The 13,840-nt window shown below is 40.5% G+C and overlaps 1 protein-coding gene across 1 annotated transcript; it reads left to right on the top strand.

The window, feature by feature from the left end:
- Positions 1-3,350: 3,350 nt before the first annotated feature.
- Positions 3,351-12,142, top strand: LOC310662241 (vomeronasal type-2 receptor 26-like; the record flags this gene model as incomplete). Its single annotated transcript, XM_083409014.1, has 5 exons — positions 3,351-3,640; positions 5,154-6,014; positions 8,443-8,670; positions 10,113-10,239; positions 11,241-12,142. The coding sequence occupies exons 1-5, from the start codon at positions 3,497-3,499 to the stop codon at positions 12,140-12,142; spliced, it is 2,262 nt and encodes a 753-aa protein (XP_083265140.1). The 5' UTR covers positions 3,351-3,496.
- Between the last annotated feature and the right edge of the window lie 1,698 nt (positions 12,143-13,840).

Below are 13,840 nucleotides of genomic sequence, written 5' to 3' on the forward strand. Positions count from 1 at the left end.
TCAATTTGTAAGATTGCAGAGGTGTTTTTTTCTTCTTTTTCTGCAGGAAAAAAGGCATGCAGCACAAGTCACAATGTTCACCATATCCTGCTCCCTGTATTTCCTGGGCCAAATGCATTATGGGATGTCTGAAAATATAATATTCTTCCTGTGGGTATTCTGCCCTAAGAAAGAGCATGTAGAAATTATTTCAGCTGCTATGAGTAGAATCAAGTGTCTCCCCCCCAAAAAAGTTATATGTGCAAAATCAATTGACCAGTTCAGAAAGTTAACAAAAGCAAGTTGAGTTCCCAGAACTGAAAATATTCAAATTAGACTGGCCCCAAATGAAGGGAAATGGTTCAATGGAAATGTCTAGTATCTTTTCTTTGTTTTTCATAGTTGTAAGCCCAAATGCCGAGCTCTCATCCAAGTAATCGGACAGAGGCACCAGCTTGCAAGGGCAATTAATGGAGCCAACATTGTGCATACAGAGCTTCAATGGCCAGCATCTCCTCCTCTTCCTTCTGTAGCTGCCACTGGTGGGAGACTGCTTTGACCCTTCTTCCCCTCCACAGCAGCAGCAGGAAGAGCAGGAGCTGGCCACTGCTTCACCTCCATGCTTTTTGGACATTGGGGGAGCAGCCCCCAAAAATGGGAGTGGAAGGGCTCAGCTCCCAGGAGCTGGTGCCCCTGTAAGTGGAAATGGAAACTTCTGTTAAAGTTTAATTTAGTTTAGCTTAGTTTTGCAATTCCACAGAGAATTGCCAGATTTCAGCTGATTATTATCTCTCCTGTAATTATCAAAAAGACAGTAACTTCCACTTATCACACTCCTCACTCCCTAAGAACTTGCATTAGACCCTACCAAATCTAATGAGACAGTCTGTCAATGATAGTATAAATGAGAGTTCCCCATTGCCAGGGACTGGCTAGATGCAGAGGAGCAGTGGGAGGCACTAGCTGAGAATCGCTCAAGGGAAGAAGGCTTGGGGCCAGGGAATTGGTGGTGGGGCAGGGGAGGAGGTGTCAGAAGCTGAAGAGGTAACAGGGTTTTGTGAGCTGGAAGAGGCTGAGGCAAAGAGCAGTCCAGACTCAGGGAAAGAAACCCTGGAGAGGAGGGGATTTGGGCAGTTGTGGGAAGGCAGGAACCTTTGTGTGGTGTAGTGGTTAAGAGCAGTAGACTCGTAATCTGGTGAACTGGGTTCGCGTCTCCACTCCTCCACATGCAGCTGCTGGGTGACCTTGGGCTACTCACACTTCTCTGAAGTCTCTCAGTCCCACTCACCTCACAGAGTGTTTGTTGCGTGGGAGGAAGGGAAAGGAGAATATTAGCCGCTTTGAGACTCCTTCGGGTAGTGATTAAGCGGGATATCAAATCCAAACTCTTCTTCTTCTTCTTTGGTCCCTGCCACATTGGGGCAAGACCTGCTGGGAAGAGTTGCAGTGATCACTAGGCCTGTGCTTCTTTTTGTTTCTTTGAATTAAGAGTTAATTTCTCTGACACTGTTCTTTATTGCTTGACTCACGTTTGTTTCTGACTTCTGACACCCAGATGTATCGCTAGTCAATAAGGGATGGTGGAAATTAAAGTACAAAACATCTGGAGAGTGTTATGAGAAGGCTGGTATAAATATGCAATAACAACTGGTGTTAGGGACTAAAAGCCAGCAAGGATTCACTAGTATGATCAGGATTAAAAAATAATAATAACTCTGGGATTCACACATATTGGCAGACTAAATGGCATATTTGTTCTGGCAGTTTTTTTTCTTAGAGGCTCTAATGATACTGCTATGGTTAGAAATAGGGGGATTTTGGTGTGATGGCAATGGTCAAGATGGTGGTGTTACTGGTCTTGAAATTGATGCTGCTTCCTTGTGTAGTATGCAAGACTCACATTGCTAAATGCCATATCCACAATCCACACACTCCATCGCACCTGTATCACCAGGAAGGTAATCTCATCATTGGGGCTATTGCATCTTATGGCATCCTCAACTACAATTCAATAGCCTTCACCCAAGAACCCCCACCAATATTACCTGAAGACCTTAAGTAAGGACTTAATATTTTCATATTGCATTTTGATTCCTTCTTTTCTTTTATACCATGGTAAATAAGTGGGATGATCACTTGTAGCAATACCTGCAAAGTTGTGCTGCCATCTGCAAATAATTTTCCAGACCCCTCAAATTGGATTGGTTGTCTCCTTGGTTGAATGAATGAATGAATAAAACTTTATTTGCATAGCCAACAGGCCATAGCATCAAAGGACAAACACCAACAGGAGTACATTACAAATATAGTTAAAATCTTGTGACCTATTAAAACCCTAGGTAAATTAATAATCTCAGGATGTGAGGGCGATCTGGCTGCGACATCTGTCACCCCATTGATCGCCAGGGTTGATTCGGCTGATCTGGCTGGCTAGGCGGGTGTCCCCTTCCTCCCTCACCGCTCCATGTGCGTCCCTCCCGAAGCTGCGCGCTCGGTGGAAGAGGACGACCATCCCAGATAGAAGGAGTGTACCGTTCTTCGGTCAAGGGTATACGATAGCTGCGCTCCCCTGCTAGAACCTCCTTGGTTTTTCCCCATTGGTTTTAAAAATAGAGCACATAAGAGGACTCAGATTGGAATTTGAGGAAATTCCAAGCAGATATTTGAAGGGCTGGTCCATCACAAAGAGCCTTGTCCATTGCGTCTAGTACTCAAAAATGCCCTTATCCTTCATGGGTTTGTCTAATATAAACTAAGTTTATCCCATGACACATAGTTATAATGTGAGCCTTATGATGTAGTACAACATTCCTACCCCCCCTGAATGTTCCACTTTTCAGTTCCATTGGCTTGACGCTTGATGTGGTATTACAAGACTGGGAGAAATAGGTCTGTCCTCTTTCTCCATATTGTACCTTATCTTGGGACCCTCTGTCATGCCATTCCTCTGATTTCATTATCTTCTACAACTTTGTTAAATAAATAATGTCTTCATTAATCATTAATCTTTTAAGAGTCTTTTTATTGGTAATTTATAGTGGTAATTGTGGTATATTGGTAATTTATAGTGTGGAATAATAATTTTATGCATATAAATTTATATGTCTCTCTGTGTTAAATAGCATCTCCCAAGGATTTCAAATCATATAGCTTCTTTTAGTAAAACCAACTGTAAATAACTACCTTACCAAGAAAGTATAAGATGTGTCTGTTTTTCACCTATCTAATCTTTGTGTTGACAATAAGGATTGCCTTAAGCATATATTCTTATATAAATACTATAATGAAGAGGATGATATAGAACATAGTTGTGAAAGATTTAGGTAGTGGGACATATCCTTCTGATACAAAATGCAACTTTCTTTCTAGTGCGGTGCCTAAGAATTACCAGCACATCCTGGCTTTGGAATTTGCAGCGAAGGAGATCAACGAAAACCCTCAGCTCTTACCCAATGTCACTTTAGGTTTCCGCATCTATGACAGCTATTTCAATGCCAAATGGACCTCTCATGCCACAATGTTACTCATATCCACACTGGAAACATTTGTCCCTAACTATATCTGTGACATCAAGAAAAACCTTTTAGCCATCATTGGGGGACTGGACATCCAGACTTCTCTTCAAGTGGCAACAGTCTTGGATATCTATAAGGTTCCACAGGTAGGATATTTCTCACTCTCTGTCCTGTATGGAAATTTACCATATCAATGTTGAATTATGTAGTTTTGAGAAACAAATGTGTACATTCCAAGTAACCAGAGGGACATATCTCAGTCTCAGAAATAATTCATTAATGAACACGTAATGTGTGGTCTGCCTCACTTCATACTGTTATGAGTTTGGGGTGGTAGTGTCTAGACTCCCTTAAATCTCTGAATTCAGTAAAGGGTTAGAAATTAAGCAAACTCTTAACTCCCTGGATCCAGTAAGTGTTGGAAATAACACAGGCCATCTTCCGCATGAGGTAGTCATCTGATAATAGCTGAGTCATTAACCTAACAAAGGCAGGCAGATGGGCCATCAGGGGATTCTGTGTCTGTCAGCAAAATTGAATGAAGCCGCTCCCTAAGATAAAAGGCCAGTGGTATTTTTTGGTATTGTGATTGGTAGTGTTGTGACCTAACAAAGCTGTGACACGCTGCAGAAAGTAGTCAGAGAGCATGGCTGCTTGCTGTTTTGGATCCAAGACTGCTGCACCTATGGGAAAAGCAGGAGACCCTCTTGGAGTGTAGTGCTATAGACCCCTTCATCATAGGCTCAGATTGTATATAAGCATATATAAACCATATAAAACCTCACAGTGTCCACTACATTCCAAAAGCAAACACAAACCCCAGGTAATCACGTGGACCCTTCGAATCTCACACCACGCAAACATGGGGGGGGGGGTTAACAATACTTTCACCTGAACACATGTAAACATGGAGGGTGAGGGAGAAATGGTAGAAGAAGAGTTTTGATTTGATATCCCACCTTTCACTCCCTTTAAGGAGTCTCAAAGTGGCTAACATTCTCCTTTCCCTTCCTCCCCCACAACAAACACTCTGTGAGGTGAGTGGGGCTGAGAGACTTCAAAGAAGTGTGACTAGCCCAAGGTCACGCAGAAGCTGCATGTGGAGGAGCGGAGACGCAAACCCGGTTCCCCAGATTACGAGACTACCGCTCTTAACCACTACACCACACTGGTAGGCACAACAGCGAAACAAAGAACTTCATTTGAGGCATTTTGAATGTGGTGGAGCTATAGAAAATTGCTGCCTACCCCTGAAGAATAACCTCTGTCATTCCAACAACAATTAAACAGTTGTAGGATTTGGATAAAATATGAGAGAATTCAGGGAACTTCTCATCTTCTGATAACTTTTGCCTCTGCTGCAAGATATATATATGCATTATCTTCTTATAGTTAAGGCTCTAAAGATGGGGCATTTTGAGCCAAATGGTGTCCTGTGTGGTTGCAGTTCTCTCCTAAACAATGACTCTATTAGAAGTTCTTAAAAAATGTCATTGTTCCCTCTGTCCATTCCATGCAAACCTAGCAGTTATATACATCATAGCATTGTTGTAAGGACTGTTGATATAACATGTTTCAAGTGCACTAAGTAGTTAAAACTGGTCCATTTAAATGGCTATTGTGTATGCCACTTTCTTCCATCCCCACATTTCTCTTTAGTTCGTATATGGCTCTGCACCACTGAGGAATGATAAAACCCCAGGATTTTCATTCTACCAGATGGTCCCCAAGGAAGACCTTCAATATCAGGGGATTCTCTACTTCCTTCTGCATTTCAGGTGGACATGGATTGGGACCCTTACCTTCAATGATGAATATGGAGATAGATTTATACAAACTGTGGTTCCGCTTTTCTCCCAGTGGGGTATCTGTTTTGCCTTCACAGAGAGAACTCAGAAAATCAGTTTTGTCTCAGAATTTAATGATTTGTTTAACAAGGGGGCAAAAATTCATGATAATATAATGAATAGCAAAGCCAATGCAGTTGTCGTCCATGGGGAATCGTATGCTATGACATTTTTCAGATGGTTGCCATACCTATCAGAAGGAGAACAAATGCCTAGTCAGCCAAAGGGTAAGGTGTGGATTATGACTGCCCAGATGGAGCTCACTTCATTTCCCTATCAAAGGACTTGGGATACCGAAATACTCCATGGGGCTCTCTCATTCACAACTCATTCTAATGATCCCCCAGGATTTCACCAATTTGTTGATAGCAAAAATCCTTCCAGCCCAAAAGGAGATGGCTTTATTGTGGAGTTCTGGCAGCATGCATTTGGTTGCGTATTCAGAAATCACATTGCTGGCAATGTGGAGGGAGATAACTGCACCGGGGAAGAGAAGCTGGAGAACCTTCCTGGTCCTTTCTTTGAAATGAGCATGACCAGCCACAGCTACAACATCTACAATGCTGCCTATGTTGTGGCTCAAGCTTTGCATGCCATGTCTAAATCCCGAGTCAAACATAGACCAATGGTAACCAGTGGAGGACTGAAGCTTCAGCATCAACATTTGTGGCAGGTAATGAGCCAAACATCTCCATTTAACTGTTTGCCTCTTCACTGTGTACCACTGAAGAAGGAGCCTTTGGAAATTGAATAAATACCAGAAGCCCACAATTGGTATTAATTTTCTGATCAGGGCAATTTTAGAATATAAATATAATAGCAACTTGGGCTGGATGGACAATATTAGGATCAAAATATGTTAGAGCTTGGGAGTCTCTGGAAACAGTTGTGTCAGAAAGAAATGGAATATAATATCTAAGAAAAATAGAATTGACTTATTTTCCCTTGTTAAATTGACTTTGTGAAGCAACCTAACTTAAAAAAATGATGATAAGGAAAAATTGGATGGAAGCATACATATTGTCAGCGAAGCTTAGATGCTGACAGGAGGAGAAGAAGCAGGCACAGGGAGAGGACAGTTAACAGAAGAAGCAGAGAGGAGGGGGGAGAGCAGCTGTAATCTGAGCTCTGACCAAAGGGACAGACAGATGTGTGAGAACTACGATAGTGGGCAAGAGGTTGGAATGCAGGAAATATGCTCTGCCAAATCTCGTAGGATTTCAAAAGTGGCAGAGATGCATGAAAGATACGGGAAGAGAAGGTGGGGGCTTCTGTGCTGGGGAAGGGGGAGTAGCTCAGTCCAGGCAACTCCATCTTCTGGGAAGAATGATGAGTGGAAGAGCTCTGTCTTAGTTTGTTGTTTAGCAATAAATCTGAAACAATTAACAGCCAGAGTCGTCTTGTGTTTGTGGGAGAGATCAAGCAGTAACGCATATAGACTTTGGATCAACTGACTGATAAGGAAACTTCTATGTCAAAGGTGTCAATAGACCTTACAGCATGATTTACACAGGCAGCGACCATTTTGTGTGCATTCAGTTGGCACATGAACTCTGACTTGCAGGTCATTTTGGACCTGAAAAAGGGCGGAACAGGAAGAGGAATGGGGTGGAGCAGGGAAACAGTGGAAGACTAGGACTTATGTGTGCTCTGCTGACACACAAAATGATCCAGAGCACACTCCACACACAAAGAGGGAACTGCCTGTACAACAGAAAATAATATTTAGAATTTATTGGACTCCACTACATTTTTAAAATGTTTATCTAAGACTTCATGTTGTTGGAGATGTACTAAGGATAATTCTTCTTTAAAGCACATGTTTTTACAATGTCCTGCCAATGTTTTTACAATGGCAGAAAGTAGTGGATTATATAAATATGACTGTGAAGGAAAATTTAAAATTTTCAGAGGAAAATGTTCTTTTGAATTACATATTCTTCATATGGAATTTGACAACTGGGCAACATAAATAGATTCTTTGTGTCCTTACTGACACTGATGCAGTGGCAAGATAAATGTCTGGCTCTTTTTAACCAATGGATTGAAGATATGACTACATTTACAACAGATTACTTAAAGGCAAAGGCATGGACAAATATAATGATATTTGGAACATATTTGTACAAAATATAGTAGGTTAAAAATAAACATATATGTATTTGGATAATAATAATACCCATGTATTAGATAAGTATGTATAGAATTGTAATTATTAACTCTCTCTCTCTCTCTCTCTCTATATATATATATTGCAAAATCTTTATGCGTTTTTTAAAAACAGCTTTGACAAATAAGCAATTTTTTCCCAAGCAGCCTACCATATATATAATATAAGTTCCTTTCACAGATATATATATGTTATGGACACTTCCCCCTAATATATGCACTTCTATACACATTGTTTGATTTGAGAACTGCACTGCATATTTGTTCCAAAAGTCTGAACTGAGTATTAAAATGCAGACAAAATTGTTTTTCTCCTGCATACCTACTCCTTGGAATTCTAAGAAAAGTTTGAAATGTGTTATTCCTTGCAGATCCAGTATAACATTGTCCTCTTTGTGTGTGTACCTTCTCTGTACTCCTCCCTAACAGAGAGTCTCTCAGCATTCTGAGGCTCCTAAATGCTCTCAGTCCTCATTAGGATGTTTGGAGGCTTGTGCCCTCCTCAGGGTTTCTTTCCCCAAAGCCTTACTTTGTACCTCTGTAAACTTTGAAGTTCCCCCAAGCCTGTTCATACCTACCTCTTACATGTGGGTGATGTTGTTTTGGTTACAGACAGAATCAAATTTATCTCTGAACTTGGCATATAGAAGGAATGATACAGAAACCCACTACACACACACCCACACCATGAAATCCACAGAGCCATCACTTTCATTAACTTTCCAATGTTTATGCTTGCCTGTTAATTTCTGAAACAGACTGCCACAATTCTTGAAAATATGTAATTGAAAATAAACTTCAAAAGATGAGAAGAAAATTGCTTCCATCCAGAATGGATACTTAAAGAGTTCAACCTGAAAGATGCAAGACCTCATTATCCCTTCCTGAATTTCAGCCTTGATTAAATTCTTGCCATTTTCTTTTCAATATAGCTCCACCATTTTCTGAGGGGTATCTCGTTTAACAATAGTGCTGGGGACACGGTTTCCTTTGACCAGACTGGGGAGATAGTAGCTGGATTTGATGTCAACAACTGGATTGTTTTTTCAAACCAATCCTTTAAAAGAGTGAAAGTTGGGAAGATGGACCCCCAGGCTCCTCCAGACCAAGCTTTCACTATCAACAAGGATGCCATAACATGGCATAACTGGTTTAACCAGGTAGGATGTAACTGCGAGCTATTTGTGAAGATTCCAATTTTGAATGTGTATAACATATGAAGTTAATTATGGTGAGCATCGTACAGCCCTTATTAAAATCACAGTTAGGACAGAAAATAGCACATCACATAAATTATTGTTAGATGCTATCCCTACAACTTTTTATAGTGGTTCCTGTTATATTGACTATGAATATATTAAATGACATTGTGAAATGAATTCTAAATGGATAAGATCGCAATAATCCACAATAATCACTCTCACATATACTGTATTTTTTGCTCTATAAGACTCATTTTTTCCTTCCTAAAAAGTAAGGGGAAATGTGTGTGCATCTTATGGAGTGAATGCAGGCTGCGCAGCTATCACAGAAGCCAGAACAGCAAGAGGGATTGCTGCTTTCACTGCACAGCGATCCCTCTTGCTGTTCTGGCTTCTGAGATTCAGAATATTTTTTTTTCTTGTTTTCCTCCTCCAAAAACTAGGTGCATCTTGTGGTCTGGTGCATCTTATAGAGCACAAAATACAGGTACATTCAAATTCCACCCAGTAAGCCAGACTAGATGATGCATGAAATATTTGGCCTGCCACATATCTGTGTTTCTTGTAGGTAAAAAACTTCATGAGCACTATAATAACCACAATAAGTCCTATTACCTCTTACTGATATATCTCTAGATAGAACTAGAACATTAACTGCATGAAGTCACCCACAACTCCTCAACAGAGATTTGGGGTGCCTTCAGACTTTCAATATTTGCAAGTGGCACTGTGATCTAAACTACTGAGCCTCTTGGGCTTACCGATTAGAAGGTCAGCGCTTCAAATTCCCATGATGGGGTAAGCTCCCATTGTTCTGTCCCAGCTTCTGCCAACCTAGCAGTTCAAAAGTATGCCAGTGCTAGTAGATAAATAGATACTGCTGAGGCAGGAAGGTAAATGGCATTTCTGTGCACTTTGGTTTCTGTCACGGTGTTCTGTTGCACCAGAAGCAGTTTGTCATGCTGGCCACATGACTCTGAAAGCTGTCTGTGGACAAACCCCATAGTCGCCATTGACTGGACTTAACTGTCCAGGGGTCCTTTACCTTTTTACCTTTACCGATTTTGTGATACTGATTCAAGCATATACCAGTAATTTCAGGTTTGCACTATTAGATTGTCCCTATCAGCCTAGAAGAACAAACCCACTTATACAAAATTAACTTTTAGTTCTTGGGAAAGGGATGGACAAATGCATGGGAAAGTGGACTAACTGAATAAAGGGAAGACAATCACCATATAAGCAAATCAGAAAGAATGCTTAAGAAACAGGTAATCTGAGGGGTTTTTTTAAATGTAGTAAAACACAAAACCTACTAAGAGCACTCAGTTTTGTTCTTCCTTTATTATTCTGTATTATTCTGAGAATTATATATATTTTCCTCTTTCACTTCAAATTAGACACAGCCTAACTCTGTATGTACCGATAGTTGCCTTCGTGGTTCTAGCAAGAAAGTGAAACAAGGAGAGCCATTTTGCTGCTATGACTGCACACCTTGTCCAAAAGGGAAGATTTCAGGCGAGGAGGGTAAGAAATATATGGTACAGATTTATATCTGGTTCCCTGAAACTGAGAGCAACATATGTATAAAACCTGTCAGGGAATTGGGGGCTGAGAAGGGGGAAATGATGGGGAAATACAGAGATAAGCCTCCGATCGTAAGTAGTTGTACCTCTTCAGAGGAGGGGGAGAACGAAGGGTTGTCAGGAAGCAATGAATCAGAGAGGGGGGGAGCAATTTCCAGGGCTTAGCCCTTCACGTAACAGAGGAAGGAAAAGGGGAGGGCTCCGGAAGTGGTTATGCTGGAGAAAACAAAAGCAGCAGCCAGTTGCTGCAACTAATCCGAATGAGCCGGACGTGCTCTGAGAGCTCTGTGTGTAAATAGAAAAATGGAACTAATTAAACCTGTAAAACTGGCTGGAGGCCAGAATCATCTTTGACAAAAAAACATATATTCACTAAGCTTTCTTTTCTCAGTTTTTGAAGCAAGGTAGAAAGATTTGGGTAGCAATGGACTTAATGGTTAACCTAACATATTTTTGCACACAGTTTTATTTCATTAACTTGCATTATTTTAAAAAATAAATCCTGTTTTAAAAATGTAAATCTGCATATTCTCTCAATATGCATTTAGCTGTATCATTGCTCATCAAAGTCCTATTCAAATGTACATTTTCCCCATGAAACATATTTAGATGTAGATTTTAAAACATTAAGCTACAGAATATCGACTGGAAAAACCTGGCTAGTTCCTGATTTATGTGAAGTCGATCAGGAAGGGTTTCCAACCCTGCTACATTTCCTGCTGCTGATTGGCTGTCTGAGCAATATGAGCTCCATCATTTACCATCTTTACATTTTTCGTCTCCTGATGTCCCCCCGAAAAATATCCTAATTACGTAGTCATGAAACGGTTTTTTATTATTTGTTTATAAAATTTAATAAGAAAAAAAGAAAGAAGGAAACAAGAGTTAGTGTGTTGGTGAGATTAATACATTGAGGTTAATACAACATATTTTATTTCTCAGACATGAATGACTGTTATGAGTGTGAAGTTGAAAAATATCCAAACAAAAATCAGAATTTATGTATTCCCAAAGACAGAACTTTCTTGTCCTTTGAAGAACCTCTGGGACTCAGCTTAGCCTCTTCTGCTCTTTCCTTTGCTTTCATTACAGCATTGGTACTGGAAATATTTGTGAAGCACAGGGACACTCCTATTGTGAAAGCCAACAACCGGGACCTAACCTATGCTCTGCTCATCTCCCTCTTGCTTTGCTTCCTTTCTGCATTACTGTTCATTGGGTATCCGTACAAGGTGACATGTCTCCTCCGACAAACTGCTTTTGGCATCATCTTCTCAGTGGCTGTTTCTTGTGTGTTGGCAAAAACCATCACTGTGGTTCTGGCTTTCATGGCCACAAAACCAGGATCCAGGATGAGGAAGTGGGTGGGGAAAGGACTGGCAAACTCTATTGTCCTTTCCTGCTCCCTACTCCAAGCACTCATCTGCACTCTGTGGCTGGTGATCTCTCCTCCATTCCCTAATGCTGACATGAAATCAGTGGCTGAAGAAATTGTACTGGAGTGCAATGAGGGGACGGTGACCTTCTTTTACTGTGTCTTGGGCTACATGGGCTTCCTAGCTATTGTCAGTTTCACTGTGTCTTTCCTTGCTCGGAAATTACCTGACAGTTTCAACGAAGCCAAGTTCATCACTTTCAGCATGTTGGTCTTTTGCAGTGTTTGGTTATCCTTTGTTCCTACCTACATGAGCACAAAGGGGAAATACATGGTGGCTGTGGAGATCTTCTCTATCTTAGCCTCCAGTGCTGGCTTGTTGGGTTGCATCTTTTGCCCAAAATGTTACATTATTTTGCTGAGACCTGAACTGAACAATAGGGATCTCTTAATTAGAAGGAAGTCTTGAAGAATGCATGCGAGTATCTATTTTCTATATTGTATAGGCCGGGAATTTGTGTCCAACCATTGCATTGTCACATTGTCTAAATGAGGAATCTGGGGAGGGGCGGTCATTGTATGAAACCAAACCCACTGGTCAAATGTGCTGATCAAGCTGGAACAGCAAGAAAAGGAACTGAGCAGGGATTATTAATGAAAAACTAAGGATCTGACGAGCCTGTTATAATGAGACACCTCAAGTGAGTTGGAAATAGGGAAACAGGAGTCCAGCGCATCTATCACTGTTTGATGCAGAATGTCAGGAGACTCCAATGAACTCCACATTTACGCCTTCATGCATGGAAATAGGAGAGTGTTGGGGTCACATTTATAATACATCTAATGAAATAACATACTTATACAGGGATTTGCTACCTTCAAATATTACTAATGATATAAAATCATTCATCATACATGAGCAGCTCATATTCTGCTATTGCGTATTTTAGCTCTTAATATTATATCAATCTATATATTATTATGAATTCAGGCTGGGATGGGGAGATGTAGGCTGCATGTGAATTTCTTGTAACTCCTGGGTTATAAGCCTAATTCTGAGTTGAGATTGCAGTAAGCTTTATTTTACTTTGTCTTAAAACAGCAGTGTTTGATGTCTGTTTAAATCCAAGGCTACACCTTTAGGGATGTTAATGCTGTGAACCCCTCCATCATAGGCTCAGGTCGTATGTATGTATAAATAAATAAATAAATAAAACATGTGTCTTAAAAAGTCACAGTCTCTGCTGTGCATAATTACAAACAACAACAAAAAAGACAAAGTTTGGATCAGGGCCTGAAGCCCCAGCAATTTCACACCACTTAGAGATTGGGGTGGAGTGCAAGAATAAGTTTGCCTGCCCTTAAATTATATTCCCATTTGTAAAGCACAAAGTAAGGGAAAGGGAAAAATAAAAACGTATTTCTGGCACAACTGTTTAAATTTTGGCAAGGAAAGATGTGACAAGATGAGATAAGGAAAGTGAGACACAGGAATAACAAGAGGTAATATTGAGCACTGCCGACGAGTTGCAAATGTCTTTCCCTGTTGGTGGAGACATTACCCATGCCTCATTTTAGTTTCTCCAGCATAAAATGTGATGCTTTTCTCCCATCCATTGGCAAGACATGGAGACCAACTTATGCAATTGTTGTTCATTCATGTGAACTTTGAAAGGAATGTAATTAGGGGAAAACTCCGCTCTCCCTAGGTTTCTTCTTTCCAGGTCAGAATTTCCAGAGGTCAGTGCTACAGTCAAACATGTTCCTTTCCTCCCTCTCTTGAGACCAAAGGGTTGTATTTCCAGTATTTTTTCCTTCTTGTTTATTATTGTAAGCCAAAATCTTATGCAGCTAAGAGGATATGAAAACTTCTGTTAGGAAAGATGAACAATTCCCTTTAATTATCAAAATAACTGTAATTAAAGTTCCCACTTGTCTAACCAACTCATGGACTTGCTCAGTACACTATCAAAGCTAATGAGGAAGTCTGTGAAAGGTACTATAATTGAGCCTTTCAAAGCCTGGTGCCCTTGGACTGTATTGGATCACAAACCCATCAAATGCAGTCAGCTTTGAATGCTGTGAATTGCAGTCTAAGGATATAAGGTTGGAGAAGCCTGATAAAAATATATCACCTCCAGCAATCACAGCTAGACCTAAGAATCAT

This window comes from Podarcis tiliguerta, assembly GCF_965153285.1.
Source record: "Podarcis tiliguerta genome assembly, chromosome: 13".
Lineage (NCBI taxonomy): Eukaryota > Metazoa > Chordata > Lepidosauria > Squamata > Lacertidae > Podarcis > Podarcis tiliguerta.